The 16,002-nt window shown below is 36.7% G+C and overlaps 1 protein-coding gene across 1 annotated transcript; it reads right to left on the bottom strand.

The window, feature by feature from the left end:
* Positions 1-2,262: 2,262 nt before the first annotated feature.
* Positions 2,263-2,955, bottom strand: LOC128173958 (uncharacterized). Its single transcript, XM_052839614.1, has one exon. It carries the CDS (start codon positions 2,953-2,955, stop codon positions 2,263-2,265), a length of 693 nt encoding a protein of 230 aa, XP_052695574.1.
* Positions 2,956-16,002: the final 13,047 nt, after the last annotated feature.

Raw genomic sequence — 16,002 nt, 5'->3', positions numbered from 1 at the left:
GTGGCACGCTCAAGACCGTAAGGTAAACAAACAAAGGTTAGGTATGATGTATTCCCGAAGGTCCACCAAAATGCAATTTTAGAGAAATAAAAGTCAACTGATGCAGGATTTCCGATTTTGTTGTACTGGACTCAACGATGGCAACATTACATGTAAAATGATTTAACAGCCAGCCACGTTACAAATGAGTAGGATAAGGACCTGAAGATTGACAATTTTACATATATATGTATATAATGATCTGAACAAAGATGGCGACACTGAGTAAGCTGAGTGAATGATTCACATGTTTTGAAGGTTTGTTCCCGTTTTGCACACATTTGAAAATTAGGTATAGAAAAAATGTGTGCGAAACGGGAATTTGACCAGGTGAAATAATTGCTTAATTGTTAAAGTCTATATCACAGTTCCTGTGAGGGCTATTAACAATAAAATAAATGATACATACCTACTCCCTGTTGATATTTACATTTATTTTATGGTATACTATAAATTGCATAAAAGCACATTTACTTGCATATGCTTGAATTTAATTTGAAACTTCAATCTGGTCATGAACAATTTTTAAATTTATCTAAACAATTTAACTTAAATACACTTAAGGAAGTACATATGCATGTTACAAGATTGAAGAGAAATTATATTTTAATATTCGACTAGATGCTGTCGTTAGACAGTAATACCCGCACCATGTGTTTGCCCCTAAATAACACTGTTTTGTACCAGTTTAATTAAAAATGATGGCTACATGCAAACTCCGGTAATACATTTAAAAATTATAATTTTCATAACTGAAGGATGAGATCCCTGCCCATATTATAATACACATCGTGACATGAGCAGCACTTTATGTGCAATTTGGGGTAGATCTGTTTGCAGTGAATTTTCAGTTAATCAATAATCTTAACATTTTATGTCATAGGAAGTATAATGGTCTATATAATTATTACAAACAAAATTAAAAATTAAATTATGCCCCCTCCCCGTGGCGGTTGCCGGTTTTAGATTTGCTTCTGTGTGCCTTCCAAGAACATCATCGTGTGCACAGATTTAGAGAAGGGGTGGGAGTGAGGGGTCCAGAACCCCCCCCCCCCTCCCCATGAAAATTCGTAAATTACCAAAAATACACCTTGGACCCCAATGCTCTTACAGACATGTAAACGCTCTAACCCATTGTGCTTCAATGTTAGGTAACATTATTTGGGGGGTAAATATTTAATCAATATTCAACATACTTTATTGTTTATCTCAATAGGAAGTATACATGTACATCACAATATGCAGGTGTCGTGCACCACCTTAAAGCTGTTATTTACCTAATAAAATAGTGCAAGTGGATTTGAAGAATAGGCCATAAAAATACATGCATGTCACAAATGACTGATCTTTGTCTGAAGTTACGTACACAACACAGGTTTGCATGTCTCATTAGCGGGTACTAGTTTTACCCAGCTCTTCGATTAGATGGGTTCACGTGTATACATATGTAGCGTGCAACCCTATTGAATATGAAATATGGAAGCGGATAGGTACCCTCAGTTATCTTTCTGAGGACTAGTAGTTAAATATTCAATATATACATATACTGATTATAAAAACAAATCGACTGCCTGTCGTAGAATCAAGTATGTACAGGTATATATGCGCTGGCTCTAATATACAGGTTAGGCTCTTATGGCTCCGGCTCTTATAGCACGGCTCTTATGGGTCCGGCTCTTTTAGCGCGGCTCCTGCTCTTCGTGGCTCCTGCTCTTCGTAGCTCCGGCTCTTACAGCACGGTAATTATTGTTTATAAATTAAATAGAAAAAAAGTATATACACAAAGTCAGGAAAGACTTGTTCAGTCACGTCTAGACTTCGTATATAAAAAAAAAAACCAAACAAAACACAATTTTATTCTAAAGACAGTTACCTAATTATTTTCCAACCTTCCTGTAGCGCAGCTTTAGCGTCGACTGACTTAACGCGCGAAACACTTCCTTATATAACCTTTTCAAACAACGCCACCTGGCGGACAAAAACTAACTAGAAAAATTATTAGAGGCAGAACGACAATTTCCGGATTGTCACATTACCCACGCCTCAAAACCATGCGACCCCGCATGTAAGTAATAATAAAAAAATACCCAAACATTTCTCTAATATCTTTAATAGTTTCAATAACGATAACTTTAACTATTGATTCAGGAGAGCTTCTTGCTTCCTGTACAACAATGTTTTAACAATTGTTTGTTCACTCTGGGCAGAAGTTTTCTCTTTGAATTACTCTTCTTCGATCATGACAATGTGCTCGATCTCCTTGTCTCCTTCCTTCCACTTGGTGATTGTCCACTCAACTCTTCGTACTTTCTTCTCTGTCTGCGTTGCCGAAGTACTGAATAAACTAGAAGGTCTGCAAATCTTCGGGCGTGCGGGAACCCCAGAAGAAGATACAAATGGTTCTTTACGCTTTGGAGCGAAAATTGGTAATGGCACAGTAGGTTTTCTATAGATCCTTCCAATATGTACTTCTTCCTGATCTTTCTCTTTGTGCTGAACTTCTTTCTCACTTTCTGTCTCGGAGACATCACCAATAATGTTGTGAAGATTGCCAGGGTCTGCGTCTTTCCATTCACTGTCCGAATCTTCTTCATCCACATCTGTTTCTTTTCTTTTCTCTTCATCTACAACCACGACGCTTTTCATCGTCTGATCCTGCTTATCTGTAGTGGTAGTGGATATTGCTTTCGGGGAAACTTGCTGGTCCAGCTCAGCATGCCTTTTCTTATGTCTAGTAAGGTTCCCCATCTTGTTCGTGGCAAATTCACAATCTTGTCGATCACAACTATATCTCTTATTGAGCTGCTTTAACCCACATTCTGTAATGTGCTTTGTGATTTCATCCATATCAAAACTCTTAAACTTGCACATTGGACATTTCCGCTCCTTTCTGGGAGTTGTCTTCATTTGTGGCATTGTCTTTCTGGAAAGACATAAAAAAAATCGTCAAATATCAGTTTTCTCAAAGATGTATTTAAACGTGCAAAATAAAATCATACTAACTAAACATATCATTTTGGAAGTTAGACATTTTTTTCTACAATTCAACTACATAATCAGACAGATACTTGGGTCTTCGACGCTCCCTAAACCTATCTGACAATCTCTCACAGTCTTCACTCTTGAGCTCATCGAGCTCTGCAGTATCATTTTGATCATCAGCTGCTATACGTCTCCTCATCCTGAAAGGACTGGGCTCTTTTTGGCCTCATTCGGTCAACGTGAATGACTTGCGGTTTTCCGTATGGACCACAGTTTACCCTATAGCTTACATCTGATAACTTATCTTTCACGCGATATGGCCCTTTCCAAAATTGAGTCAATTTTGGAGATTTTCCGACTGCATATCTAGGGAAGTATACATACACTTCATCTCCTGGTGAAAACGTATTCCAACTTAACTTTGTATCATGGAAACTTTTCTGTCTCAACATGGAGCCAAATGAATTTTCTCTCACAAAGGTATGTGCCATTTCCATCTTCTCTTTGAGATCCCAAACCCATTGTTGTAATGGAATATCTTTGATCTGGGACGGCATTTCAAATGCAATATCCAGAGGTGTCCGAACCTCTCTTCCAAACATTAGATAATTGGGGCTAAATCCAGTGGATTCCTGTTCCACCGATCTATATGCCATTAAGACATATGGTAGTAACTCATCCCAGTCTGACTGATGTTCATCCACCAATGACCTCAGCATGGTTATCAAGGTTTTGTTAAACCTTTCAACAAGTCCGTCACATTGAGGGTGATATGGACTTGTTCTTGTCTTCTTGATATTCAACACTTTGCACATCTCTGTGAATATGTTTCCCTCAAATTGTTTTCCCTGATCAGAATGCAAAGAGCTCGGAATTCCAAATCTTGTCAGAACTTCTCGAACTAACAGTCTAGCAATGGTAACAGTCTCCATATTTGGCATAGCAAAGGCTTCTACCCACTTTGTAAAATAGTCACAAATTACCAGTATGTACCGGTTACCATTCTCGGTTCTTGGTAATTCTCCCACTATGTCCAAAGCAATTCTCTCCATTGGAATACCGGCACCTAAAGTTTTCATAGGAGCTCTTTTGGTTTTTGTTGAACTTTTTGATTTAGTGCATATCTCACAACCTCTTATGTAGTGTCTTACATCTTTCTGTAATCCGGGCCAGTAGTATTGCTGTCTTATCTTACTTAAGGTTTTCCTGACTCCCAAATGACCTGCTGTTTTATGGTCATGAGAGTATTCCAGAATCTGACGTCGCGCTTTAAATGGAACGACTGCTTGGAAACTTGTTCCCTTCTCATCTTTCCATTTTCTATACAGTAATTCATCTTGAACCTGTAGAATATCTCTTTGTGCCCAAAGAGCTTTTGTCATTACCCCTCCATAACTTAGCTCTGTTTGACTGGGTTTTATATTTTCAAGGAGCCATTTCTTTACAAGACATATCTCCTTGTCTTCCTTTTGAAGATCTGCAAGGGAAATGTCATCAACTCCTGTTTCGTTGTGGACGTTATCTGTTTCCTTACTTCTAGTCTCAATACCACATACATGATGTGTTGTTACTGAGAATGATTCTTTTAACTTCTCCATCTCCCAGTTTGGATTGTACTTGCATTTATTACATGGACGGCGACTGAGTGCATCCGCATTTCGATGCTGAGAGCCAGAACGATGTTCTATAGTCATATCATACATGCTTAGAATTTCCAGCCAACGTGCCAACTGACCTTCTGGTTGCTTAAAGTTTAGGAGCCATCTAAGCGAACCATGATCTGTACGAATGAGAAACTTTCTTCCATACAGATAATGTCTAAAATATTTGACAAAGGAAATAACTGCTAATAATTCCTTCTTTGTCACACAGTACTTCCGCTCCGATTTGGATAAAGTTCGGCTCGCATATGCAATAACTTTCTCAGCTCCTCCTTGATTTTGTGAAAGCACAGCACCTATGGCTGAATCACTCGCATCTGTATCCAGAATGAAAGGTGCATTAAAATCTGGAAATGTAAGTATTGGAGCACTTGTCAATGCCAATTTTAACTTGTCAAATGCCACTTGGCATTCATCCGTCCATTTGAACTTGACATCTTTGTTTGTCAATTTATGTAGAGGTTTTGCTATTAAACCAAAATCCTTTACAAATCTCCGGTAATAACTACATAACCCTAGGAAAGCTCTAACCTCTTTGACTGTAGTTGGCTCAATCCATTCCTTAATTGTGTCTATTTTCTTAGGATCAGTTGCAACTCCTGACTGTGAAATGACATGACCTAAATAATCCACTTTATGTCCATACAAAGTACATTTCGTTGGCTTTAACTTAAGACCAGCTGAAAACAACCGATTAAAAACTTTCTGCAGATTTTCGGTCATTTCATCGAAAGTTTTACTGAACACAATTATATCATCTAGATATATCAGGCATGTTTCCCATTGGAGACCACACAAAACTGTCTCCATCAAACGTTCGAAGGTCGCAGGAGCGTTACAAAGCCCGAATGCCATGACCTTGAACTGATAGAGTCCTTTCTTTGTGATAAATGCCGTTTTAGGTCTATCTTTGGGATCAACTTCAACCTGCCAGTATCCAGAGGAAAGATCTAATGTTGAGAACCAACGAGCACCTGAAAGATGATCCAAGGTCTCGTCGATTCTTGGTAATGGATATGCATCCTTGATCGTGGCATCGTTGAGTCTCCTGTAATCAACGCAGAAACGAAAGCTTCCGTCTTTCTTACGAACAAGAATCACACCGGAGGCCCAAGGGCTTGATGACTTTTCTATCACATCTTCCTTTAGCATATCGTCTATTTGTTGATCTATGTGATCTTTCCAGTGCACTGGGGTTCTTCTTAATGACTGGCGTATAGGTATCCGAGAACCTGTGTTAATAGAATGTTTCACAATATTTGTCCTACCAAAATCCTTGTCGTCTTTTGAGAATAACCCAGAATTGCGCAACAGTAGAGATTTTAACGCTTCTTTTTGTTTCGCATTTAGTGTACTGCTAGACCTATTAAACAAATCTTGCAGAGCTGGATTAAGTTGTTTTGCTTTCTCCTTACTGATGTCTGTATGTCCTTCTATCACGTCATCTACCGGAGAAAGATTTGCAACAACAGTGCCACTGTGTATAACTTGTACCTGCGAACTTAAATTCATGAGCCTCACAGGTACAACGTCATTATTAGAAACAAGAATTTTCCCTACTAGTCCCTTTTCCGACTTTAAGAACTCATCATCACCTTCAATTATGCTTGCGCCTTCTGGCAATCTTTCTTTGTCTGGTATGCAAACATTGCAGTTTGTGACAATTTCTGACCTTGGTGGTATGTGAATGGTGTCTGCCATGCTAACTCGAAAACATCCTATGTGGCCCTTCCGTATCATAGAAACAGATTTATCCCTAATCTTCAGGACATGTTTCGTCACATCTACAACACCATCAAACTTGAGCAAAAAGTCCAAACCCAAGATAGCATCCACAGATATGTCTGCAACAGCAACAGTTGAATCGTATATCTGCTTATCAATGGTTATTGGCAAATCCAGCTTTCCATAGACCTTAAGCGGCTCGCTGTTGGCTGATAGCACAGGGTGTCCTACTTTTTCCAAGGAATTCAAAGTAGCAGTTTTACTAGATATTTTATCAAATATTTCTTTTCTCAGCACCGATAGAGTGGCTCCCGTATCAACTAGCATACATATACCCAGACCACAGATAGATGCCTCGATAAACATCCCAGCATCTCCTACAACTCCTACTTTGTTGGAAGAGTTTGATGGATTAACCTTCTGTGTTCGGTCTTGCTTTTCGTTAGAAAACGCTCTTCGAGACGAGTTTTCATTTTTCTTCGAGCGGCACTCTTTCCTAATGTGACCTTTATTTCCACAGTTATGGCATATGGCAGATTTTTTTCAATCCACATTTGAAAATCTCTTCTCCGATTTTCCCTTTAGCTCCTTCAACTCCTTCATAATAATCTCCATTGATTTCTGAAGATCTAATATTGATGCATTTACATCATTCAGCTCTGATGTAACTTTTACGTCTGGAGAATTGTCTTGTCCCATTGCTCTTACTGAAGGAGTTACTGCTCCTAGTCTCTGCTCAGCCTTAAGGAATGCTTCTAGCTCAATGGCATGTCTAACTGCTTCGTTAAGGTTTTTCGGTCTTGCCTGCTTAATCCTTAAACGCATGTCTGATAGGGCAAGAGCATCTATGAAGTGATCTTTAGCCAATGTTTCTTTGACATCTCCCGGTACTGTGGGGTAGGCCAAGTTTACTAGTCGACGTATATGTTGTCCTAGCTCTGGCAATGACTGATGCTTTCTGCCTTCGTTCTCTTAGCTGAGTACGATACAAATCCATCTGATCTGGCGGAGCAAATCTGTCACTTAGAGCAGATACCAGCTCTTTATAATTCATTTCTCTTCCGTCAGACAGATTTCCGAGAACTCCTTGAGCACTGCCTCTCAAAGATACAGAAAGGTACAAACCTTTTTCTGTTTCATCCCATTTACCCAATTTTGCACATGCTTCGAAATGTGACTTGTAATCAAGCCATGATGTTGTTCCGTCGTATGTCGCAGGTTTGATATTTGGAGCATTTTTTCGGCTCGCCGATGGATCAACACAGCTCGTGTCCTGTAAATCAGGAAGACGTGGTTCTCTTCTGGTCGGAGAACGTGTTTTTCTTCTAAATGTTATATTTTTCACTGGTGCCCGGGGTGTATCTATTGGAATCTGCTTATCATCTCTGTGTAGATAGGGGCTCAGATCATAGTCATCCCCTGCAAAAGCGTTGACTGTTTTAGACCCCAATCTGACTGATTTCTTTTTATTTCCACCATTTATACCAGCTCCATCATCTTCTAAGAATTGGGCAGTAGCAATACCTGAATCAGGAGTAATTTGGCTGTGAGGTCTCCTAGTACCAGCAGGGGTAGAATGAGCGCGCTCTTCAATTTCATACGCAGCGATTTGCTGTTCCAGCTCTCTGATTGTTGCGTTTATGTCCTCCAAATCCATGCTCAATCAATCAACACAATTTAAACTACTAGTGATGATCCCACCGCTGCCACCAAAACTTTGTAGCGTGCAACCCTATTGAATATGAAATATGGAAGCGGATAGGTACCCTCAGTTATCTTTCTGAGGACTAGTAGTTAAATATTCAATATATACATATACTGATTATAAAAACAAATCGACTGCCTGTCGTAGAATCAAGTATGTACAGGTATATATGCGCTGGCTCTAATATACAGGTTAGGCTCTTATGGCTCCGGCTCTTATAGCACGGCTCTTATGGGTCCGGCTCTTTCAGCGCGGCTCCTGCTCTTCGTGGCTCCTGCTCTTCGTAGCTCCGGCTCTTACAGCACGGTAATTATTGTTTATAAATTAAATAGAAAAAAAGTATATACACAAAGTCAGGAAAGACTTGTTCAGTCACGTCTAGACTTCGTATATAAAAAAAAAACCAAACAAAACACAATTTTATTCTAAAGACAGTTACCTAATTATTTTCCAACCTTCCTGTAGCGCAGCTTTAGCGTCGACTGACTTAACGCGCGAAACACTTCCTTGCAGGTATCACAACACTATTTTTTCGAAGGTTCACGTCAAAACATGGCTGAGTGAAAATAATTCCCGAATTCCCCTTCGTTTTTAGGAGTTTTCCGCCAGCGACAGGGACTGTACTTTTTTATGAGATAAAAAACAACATGTAAAATGCCTGATTTTCCCACCTTTGTAAAAATACGAGGTCACTTGAATTTTTGATGCCAGTTGTTTAGGCAGGGGTGTGAAAGGGCTCGGACATGATTTTCAAGCACATGTGTAACTTTGATGTAAACAAACTCTCGTGCCTTTGTGGATGGCTGTGTGTTTTCTGCTACTAAATTGGTTAGGAACAATTGTTTTAAAAGTTGTAAAGAGGAATTTTCCCAGAAGTTTGTTTTAAACTTGCTACCCGTATCTAAAGTTGCGTAATTTTGGTAAGAATATATAGAAAAAATTAATAGTGTTGTGCAACCTGAAGGAAAATTGTTATGATGTGTTTTAAGTCATAAAGTGGAGTTTTTTGGCGTTCTATCGATGTGTGTAGATTAGAAATCGCCAACAATGAGCCTTTGTGGCCGGTGTAATGAAGAATAATGACCCCCGTAGAATAATGACCGGGGGTCATTTTTCTACGTAGAATAATGACCCCCCGGTCATTATTCTACGCAGAAAAATGACCCCCCGGTCATTATTCTACGTAGAAAAATGACCCCTTTGCCTGAAGAATAACTGTCATTTTCATAAAAATGAGCACACTCCACATGAAGAAAAGTGACCCCTGTAGAATAATGACCCCCTTGTAGATTAAAGTTTTTCAGTATATTTTTTAATTATTTGTGAAATAGTCTTTACACAATTTTAATTTTTACTGCTGCAGTTTACCGAAAGTAACAAAAATTATAATTCATATTCAAATAAACTTAAAGTGAAAGAAGGGGTAAATCTTGGAAAATAACAATCCTTCCGTTATAACAAGATATTGAGGTATTGCATCGGGGTATGGTTATCATCTTAACAATTACATTTATATATATCTATGGTGTTCCGATAGGGCCACTTCGACACTACTATCCCTCCTTCCCAACTTTGCACTCTGGCCTTCGCATCTTCGCCTTCGCCTTTTTTGATTGCATTCAGCAAGTCTCGGTCGATTACATAGAATTTAATATAGGCACCGTACTCGCCAAGGTTTTCCGATTAATTCATGCTATTATTGGTACGCATGCGCTAGGCCATCGCGTTTACTATGAATGTTTATAAATATTTTAATGTGAACATGTAACATATATGTTTACCAGTGCTGGCTATGCCTAATCATTATATACTCCACATAAAATGTCCGCCACAATGTATACATATGCACTTCCAGACCCCTGTCACTTACCAGCCGTCTGTTTACCGTGGACCAAACACAGTAACATTCTAATTTCATTATGCGACACTCCTCGCTCATGCATGGATCTAGAGGGGGAGAGGGGGTCCGCCCCCCCCCCGGAAAATTCAATATTAATCATTTTACGCAGTAAAACGGGAGAGGGGGTCCGGACTCTATCCCCCTGGATAATTTAATTTTATTAATTTTATAAAAAAAAAATTCCAAAATATGCCTCGGACCCTTTAAACGATGGAAAGCTCCGCAATTATAAAACCGAGACGAGGCATCACCTTTATGAGACCACCTTTATCATCTTGTATGAAAACCATCCTTTATGATCTTGGATATTCATGGATTATGTTTTAACACAATATCGTATATCATTTGTTAAAAAATTGTATGATAAGCATAAGTTCATATGTTAATCAATACAATAATATAAATTAAATTAAAATTGCATCCTATCATACCTACAATATATATCATGTAAAACCATAAAATACCGTAAAAAATTGTGAGATATGATATTGTAACGTATGATATGACATTGTATTGTGTTATACATTATAATTGTATTTGATCAAATAATAGAATATCATAAAACATAATACAATATAGTATTATATGAATCAATATCATATTGCAATAATACATCATAACATTGAAACATATGATATTATATTGTATAATTAAGCATTGAATCATTATTTTTTGAAAGATGTGGTCTCATAACTGCAACGGTGTGTGCATACAAATAGTATAACGCGCGCTAGCACTCATCGTTGCAGTTATAAAAAAATAATGAATCAATGCTTATATTTACGTTTTTTAAACATTTATTTCCTTCCCGCAAATATGATTTGTTTTTAAAAAGCTCTGTCTCATTCAACGAGGTATGCGAAATTAACGGAATTGCCTCTGGAACAGCCGAAATATGCTGACAAAAATAGTGCACAGCTTTTAAAATTCTAATAACACAATTTTATTTTTTAATTTAATGAATTTGCTCTTGGTAAACTAAGAAATTAATCAATTGAATTCATTTAACTGTCAACATATATTTACATCAATGAAATATTTATCAGCGTAAGTATAATAAAAGGTCCTTATCCGGTTTGAAGTCGCGAGAAGAGTCAGTTCCTGTTCTTCGAGAAAAACTAAAGGAATACTAAATGTATTCATACGCACCAAATTTGGTGATTGGGTCTTCTGTGCTGTGCGTAAATAACACTCAAATTAACCAATGCAATTTAATTGAGGGAAAGAAAGTGAATATAAATATTATAGTATGATATTGTATTGTATGATACTGTATCATATTTGATACATAATATGATATTGTATTATATAATACAATATAATTTGATAGAACATTGTATCATATCAAATGATACAATATCATGGGATAAAGTAAAATATTATATAATGCAATGATATTATACACATTGTATCATATGATACAATAAAATGTATTAAAATGTCATAAAATACAATTTCGTGTGATATGATAATATATCATATAAACCAATATCATATCATACAATATCGTATGATACGCTTTTTTATAATATTGTATCATAAAAATTAATACTATACATAACAATATCACGATACAATATCATATCATAAAATATAAAAAAAAATTGATACAATATTTTATCGTATCATATAACGTTTTACAATATAACATGTGGTATTAATATTGCATCCTATTAAACAAAAGTGTTTCAAATCATACAATACTATATCATAGGAATCATGTTACATCATTTAACAACAACCACATCTATCTATCAAACAGGTTTGAGTGAGGTAGGAGATTTCGCTAGCATCCTTTTTAGCGGAGATCAGGCTCTGCATCTAAAGAAACCTCTACGTTTCATTTATAATATAGTTAAATCAACTATGCAAGCTATCATCTATAAAACATGTGACCTGTTCCAAAAAATTAACCTCATCAAGAATCATAAACCTATGGCTCTGATTCAGCATTCAAGCCTGTCAGGTGCATCAGTATCATAAGACACACCATCCATGCAAGTTTGGTGAAGTACGGACCAGCAGTAACTTAGATATTGCTATTAAAGGGCACATACAACAAAAAAACTTTAACCTGCTCCCAAAACCTAAACCTCCTCCAGCATCTGAAAGTTATAGGAACCAGATTCAGTAGGTCCAGATGCATCATGCAAGTAATTTTGGTGAAGAAAGGACAAGTAATAGCTTAGAAACAGGAGCTGCAACTAAAACTTTAACCAGCTCCGGACGCCGACGCCGGGGGTATAGCATATGCTCCCATTGACTTCGTCTCGGTGAGCTAAAAAGGCGAAAGCGCAAAGTTTCGAAGGCGAGAGTGCGAAGTTGCAAAGGCGAAGAAGCAATAGTAGTATCACTTCTTCGCCTTCGCAACTTAGCACTTTCGTCTTCGCATCTTCGCGCTTCGCCGTCGCATCTTCTATATTTTCATATTGTTCATGAATTATACTTGCATTGAGGATTTCCACAGTACAAACTGCTGGGTATACAAGTTCATCACCCAGAATTAATGATGAAACCAAAATTTTGAAAAGTTTACTCCACTGTTAGGCATTATAACCAAGCTGAAATTTGTAGGCACTGACAGCAGCCATTACGCCAGTAGAGGTTAACGGCCAATAAGGAAAATCGTCAAAGTACTGAGAGTACTCGTACAGAAAATATATTTTACTTTATCCTCGGCATACTTTAGTTTAGTTGATATCAAGCTGATTAATGCTTCAATAGTTTGTATGAGCATTGGTAACTTTGGATACAATAAAGATCGTGTGATCAAAATCAAGCGGGATATAAACCCCTAACATGGGTCTTAACCTCTTATCAACGCTTTTAGAAACAATCTTTTCTTATTATAATCGATCAGTGTTTATTATCTATTTAGATTTACTATAGTCAGGTGCTCTTCACAAATTTGCTCCAAAAGAATAAAGTCTATTCATGATCACAAAACAACATTACAACAAATGTTTAGAATATTGATGTTCATGTATTACGTAGAAGAAAACAAAACTAACGCAGAATGATTTTTTAAAAAATCACTTTCCCCAAGAAATGTAAATAAGAAGTATTCATATTCCTACGTTACCTGCCCCTTAGTCTTCTTCCATAAAGATATATACATGTATCATTCTTCGATTGACAATTCATTCACCAATGAATATTGCTTCATTATTATCATTATTATATCATTACAACAATTATTCTTTAATGATTATTGTTCGTTACTTATCACACAATATTCTCATTGTGTATGAATTTTTCTTTATTTGCGTCATTTCCCGCCGTATGTCGACGAGAAAAGTAACGTAACTGTTAACAATAACGTTAGAGTGTTTTGCGTGTGCTTGCTACGAATATGAAAAACTATATACAGCGATTTATTTACAAGTTCGGTGTTTATAACTTCAAAATCAGTTAAACAGAGTGAAAAATTAAGTAATTTCAAAGTCATTTCTTGGATACGGGGTAACCAATTTCTATTCATGTTTACGGGGGGGGGGGGGTCATTTTTTTATGGGGGTCATTTTTCTTCATGTTTAACATGAAGAAAAATAACCCCTGGGTCTTTTTTCTTCAGAAAAATCCAATTATTCTTCAGCTTTTTTTTCTTCAGAAAAATCCAATTATTCTTCAGCTAGGGGGGTCATTATTCTACGTAGAAAAATGACCCCCGGTCATTATTCTACGGGGGTCATTATTCTTCATTACACCGGCACCTCTCTTATTTTGCTGTCAATGGCGCATACAAAATTAACCCAGATTTCCTCTGAAATTTCGTAGAACATCAAACAGCGACCCGATTATAGTGTATCGGACCGTCCAAACTGCCCCAAAATTATACAGCAGCTTATCCAGAAAGTTGGTTTTATCGTCGTAAACCAAAAAAGCTTTTATGTAATGCGAATTTTGTGTAAAATGAGTTATTTAGACGCCTGTACGGTATACAGAATCTATAAAATTATGCCCATAAAACGCCAATATTAAAGTAAAATATGAATTTAGCTATGATTCAACACCCGCATTAGTTTTATTAGAACCTGACAATGCTAATTTATATGAAAATGCACGCCAATTCTTTAAAATTGAATAATATAACGGCAGTTTTTTAACCCCTCCCCCCAAAGGCAGGGTTCGCTAAACTTGTACATGTATATATTCTCGGGTCGTCATGATATAAACAAGTTTGCATTGTCTTGTGAATAGACATGCATATTTGCACAAATTAGAACCAAGAAAATCATTCAAAATTAACACGCCGTGAAATTACATACAGTATAACTTTTACCATATTTTCATAAATCAGAGGCCACCGCGAGCACCATGGTTTTAATAATCGCTCATAACTTTTTGATATAGCTACAGAATTCAGTAAAACTTTCCACATGTGTTCCACAATAAATGTTTTTGTGTTTTCAGATTTTATTTTTGCGAGTGTAAAATAATAGATTACTTGCAGGTATCACAACACTATTTTTTCGAAGGTTCACGTCAAAACATGGCTGAGTGAAAATAATTCCCGAATTCCCCTTCGTTTTTAGGAGTTTTCCGCCAGCGACAGGGACTGTACTTTTTTATGAGATAAAAAACAACATGTAAAATGCCTGATTTTCCCACCTTTGTAAAAATACGAGGTCACTTGAATTTTTGATGCCAGTTGTTTAGGCAGGGGTGTGAAAGGGCTCGGACATGATTTTCAAGCACATGTGTAACTTTGATGTAAACAAACTCTCGTGCCTTTGTGGATGGCTGTGTGTTTTCTGCTACTAAATTGGTTAGGAACAATTGTTTTAAAAGTTGTAAAGAGGAATTTTCCCAGAAGTTTGTTTTAAACTTGCTACCCGTATCTAAAGTTGCGTAATTTTGGTAAGAATATATAGTAAAAATTAATAGTGTTGTGCAACCTATATAACCTTTTCAAACAACGCCACCTGGCGGACAAAAACTAACTAGAAAAATTATTAGAGGCAGAACGACAATTTCCGGATTGTCACACATACATGGGTGTTGCTAAAACGCGGAACGGAAAACGGAACGGAAGGAAAACGGAAAATCTTATCTAATGTTATTTACCTCATAGATTTGTTAAGTATGCTAAAACGATATACTTTATGTACCTTTTTAATTTTTTTTGAAAGATTAGCAATATTAGATTATTTATTCAAGAATATTTATTTCCTCAAAATTAACAGTACATGCATTGACCACTATATTCTGTCCCAAAATATCCTCGATTCACTTTTTGCTGTATATTTATATATACCTCAGGGTTCAAGCGATTCTCTTTTAGAAGCATTAAACATTCTCATTATTCTTTCTTTAAAACGTCCTCTCTAGCTTATCAGCTGGTATAAATACACGGCTAAAAATAAAGAAGTCTACGGGGTTTTGCATTTTAACAGACCCGAATGATAGTGTTGAAAAATTGTGCAAGGTCTTCTGAGTGACTTCCAAATGGAGAAAAGATGTCAACATTTTCCATTATAAATCGTCCAAATGTGCTGCATGAATATTTTGGGATCGACAGACTATAGCCCCAATATATAATCGGAGAATCAAACCAGGCAACGTGTAGAGCTCTCTATTCGGATCATATGTATATAGCTGCTGGAATAAACAACTGCATGCTTTGTAATGCAAACGTAAACAAAATTGCATTGCTAAAAATACTAGTTTCACAAATTACTAGTTTCACAAATTACCGGGTATTTTAATGTTTACTGTATTTTAATTTTTTAATGTCGTCAGTGCTACAGTTTTTTTCTTCCATCTCAATGATACTGTATCGTCTGTATGATAAAAGATCGTCTAGAACACCGAAAATTCAATTTTGATGTAAGTATATACATGTACATCATATTTGAAAATAATATAAAAATACTCAAAACACGCATAAAACGCTTTCACTAACTGCGTACGTTACGCTAATATGCCAGCAATACCATATAAGAGAAATAAGTAAAAAGTTGTAGCTAATTTGCTGGTTTAATCATGTT

The sequence above is a fragment of the Crassostrea angulata genome, chromosome 2, assembly GCF_025612915.1.
Source record: "Crassostrea angulata isolate pt1a10 chromosome 2, ASM2561291v2, whole genome shotgun sequence".
Taxonomy (NCBI): Eukaryota; Metazoa; Mollusca; class Bivalvia; order Ostreida; family Ostreidae; genus Magallana; species Magallana angulata.
This window is presented reverse-complemented; position numbering and strand designations above follow the sequence as displayed.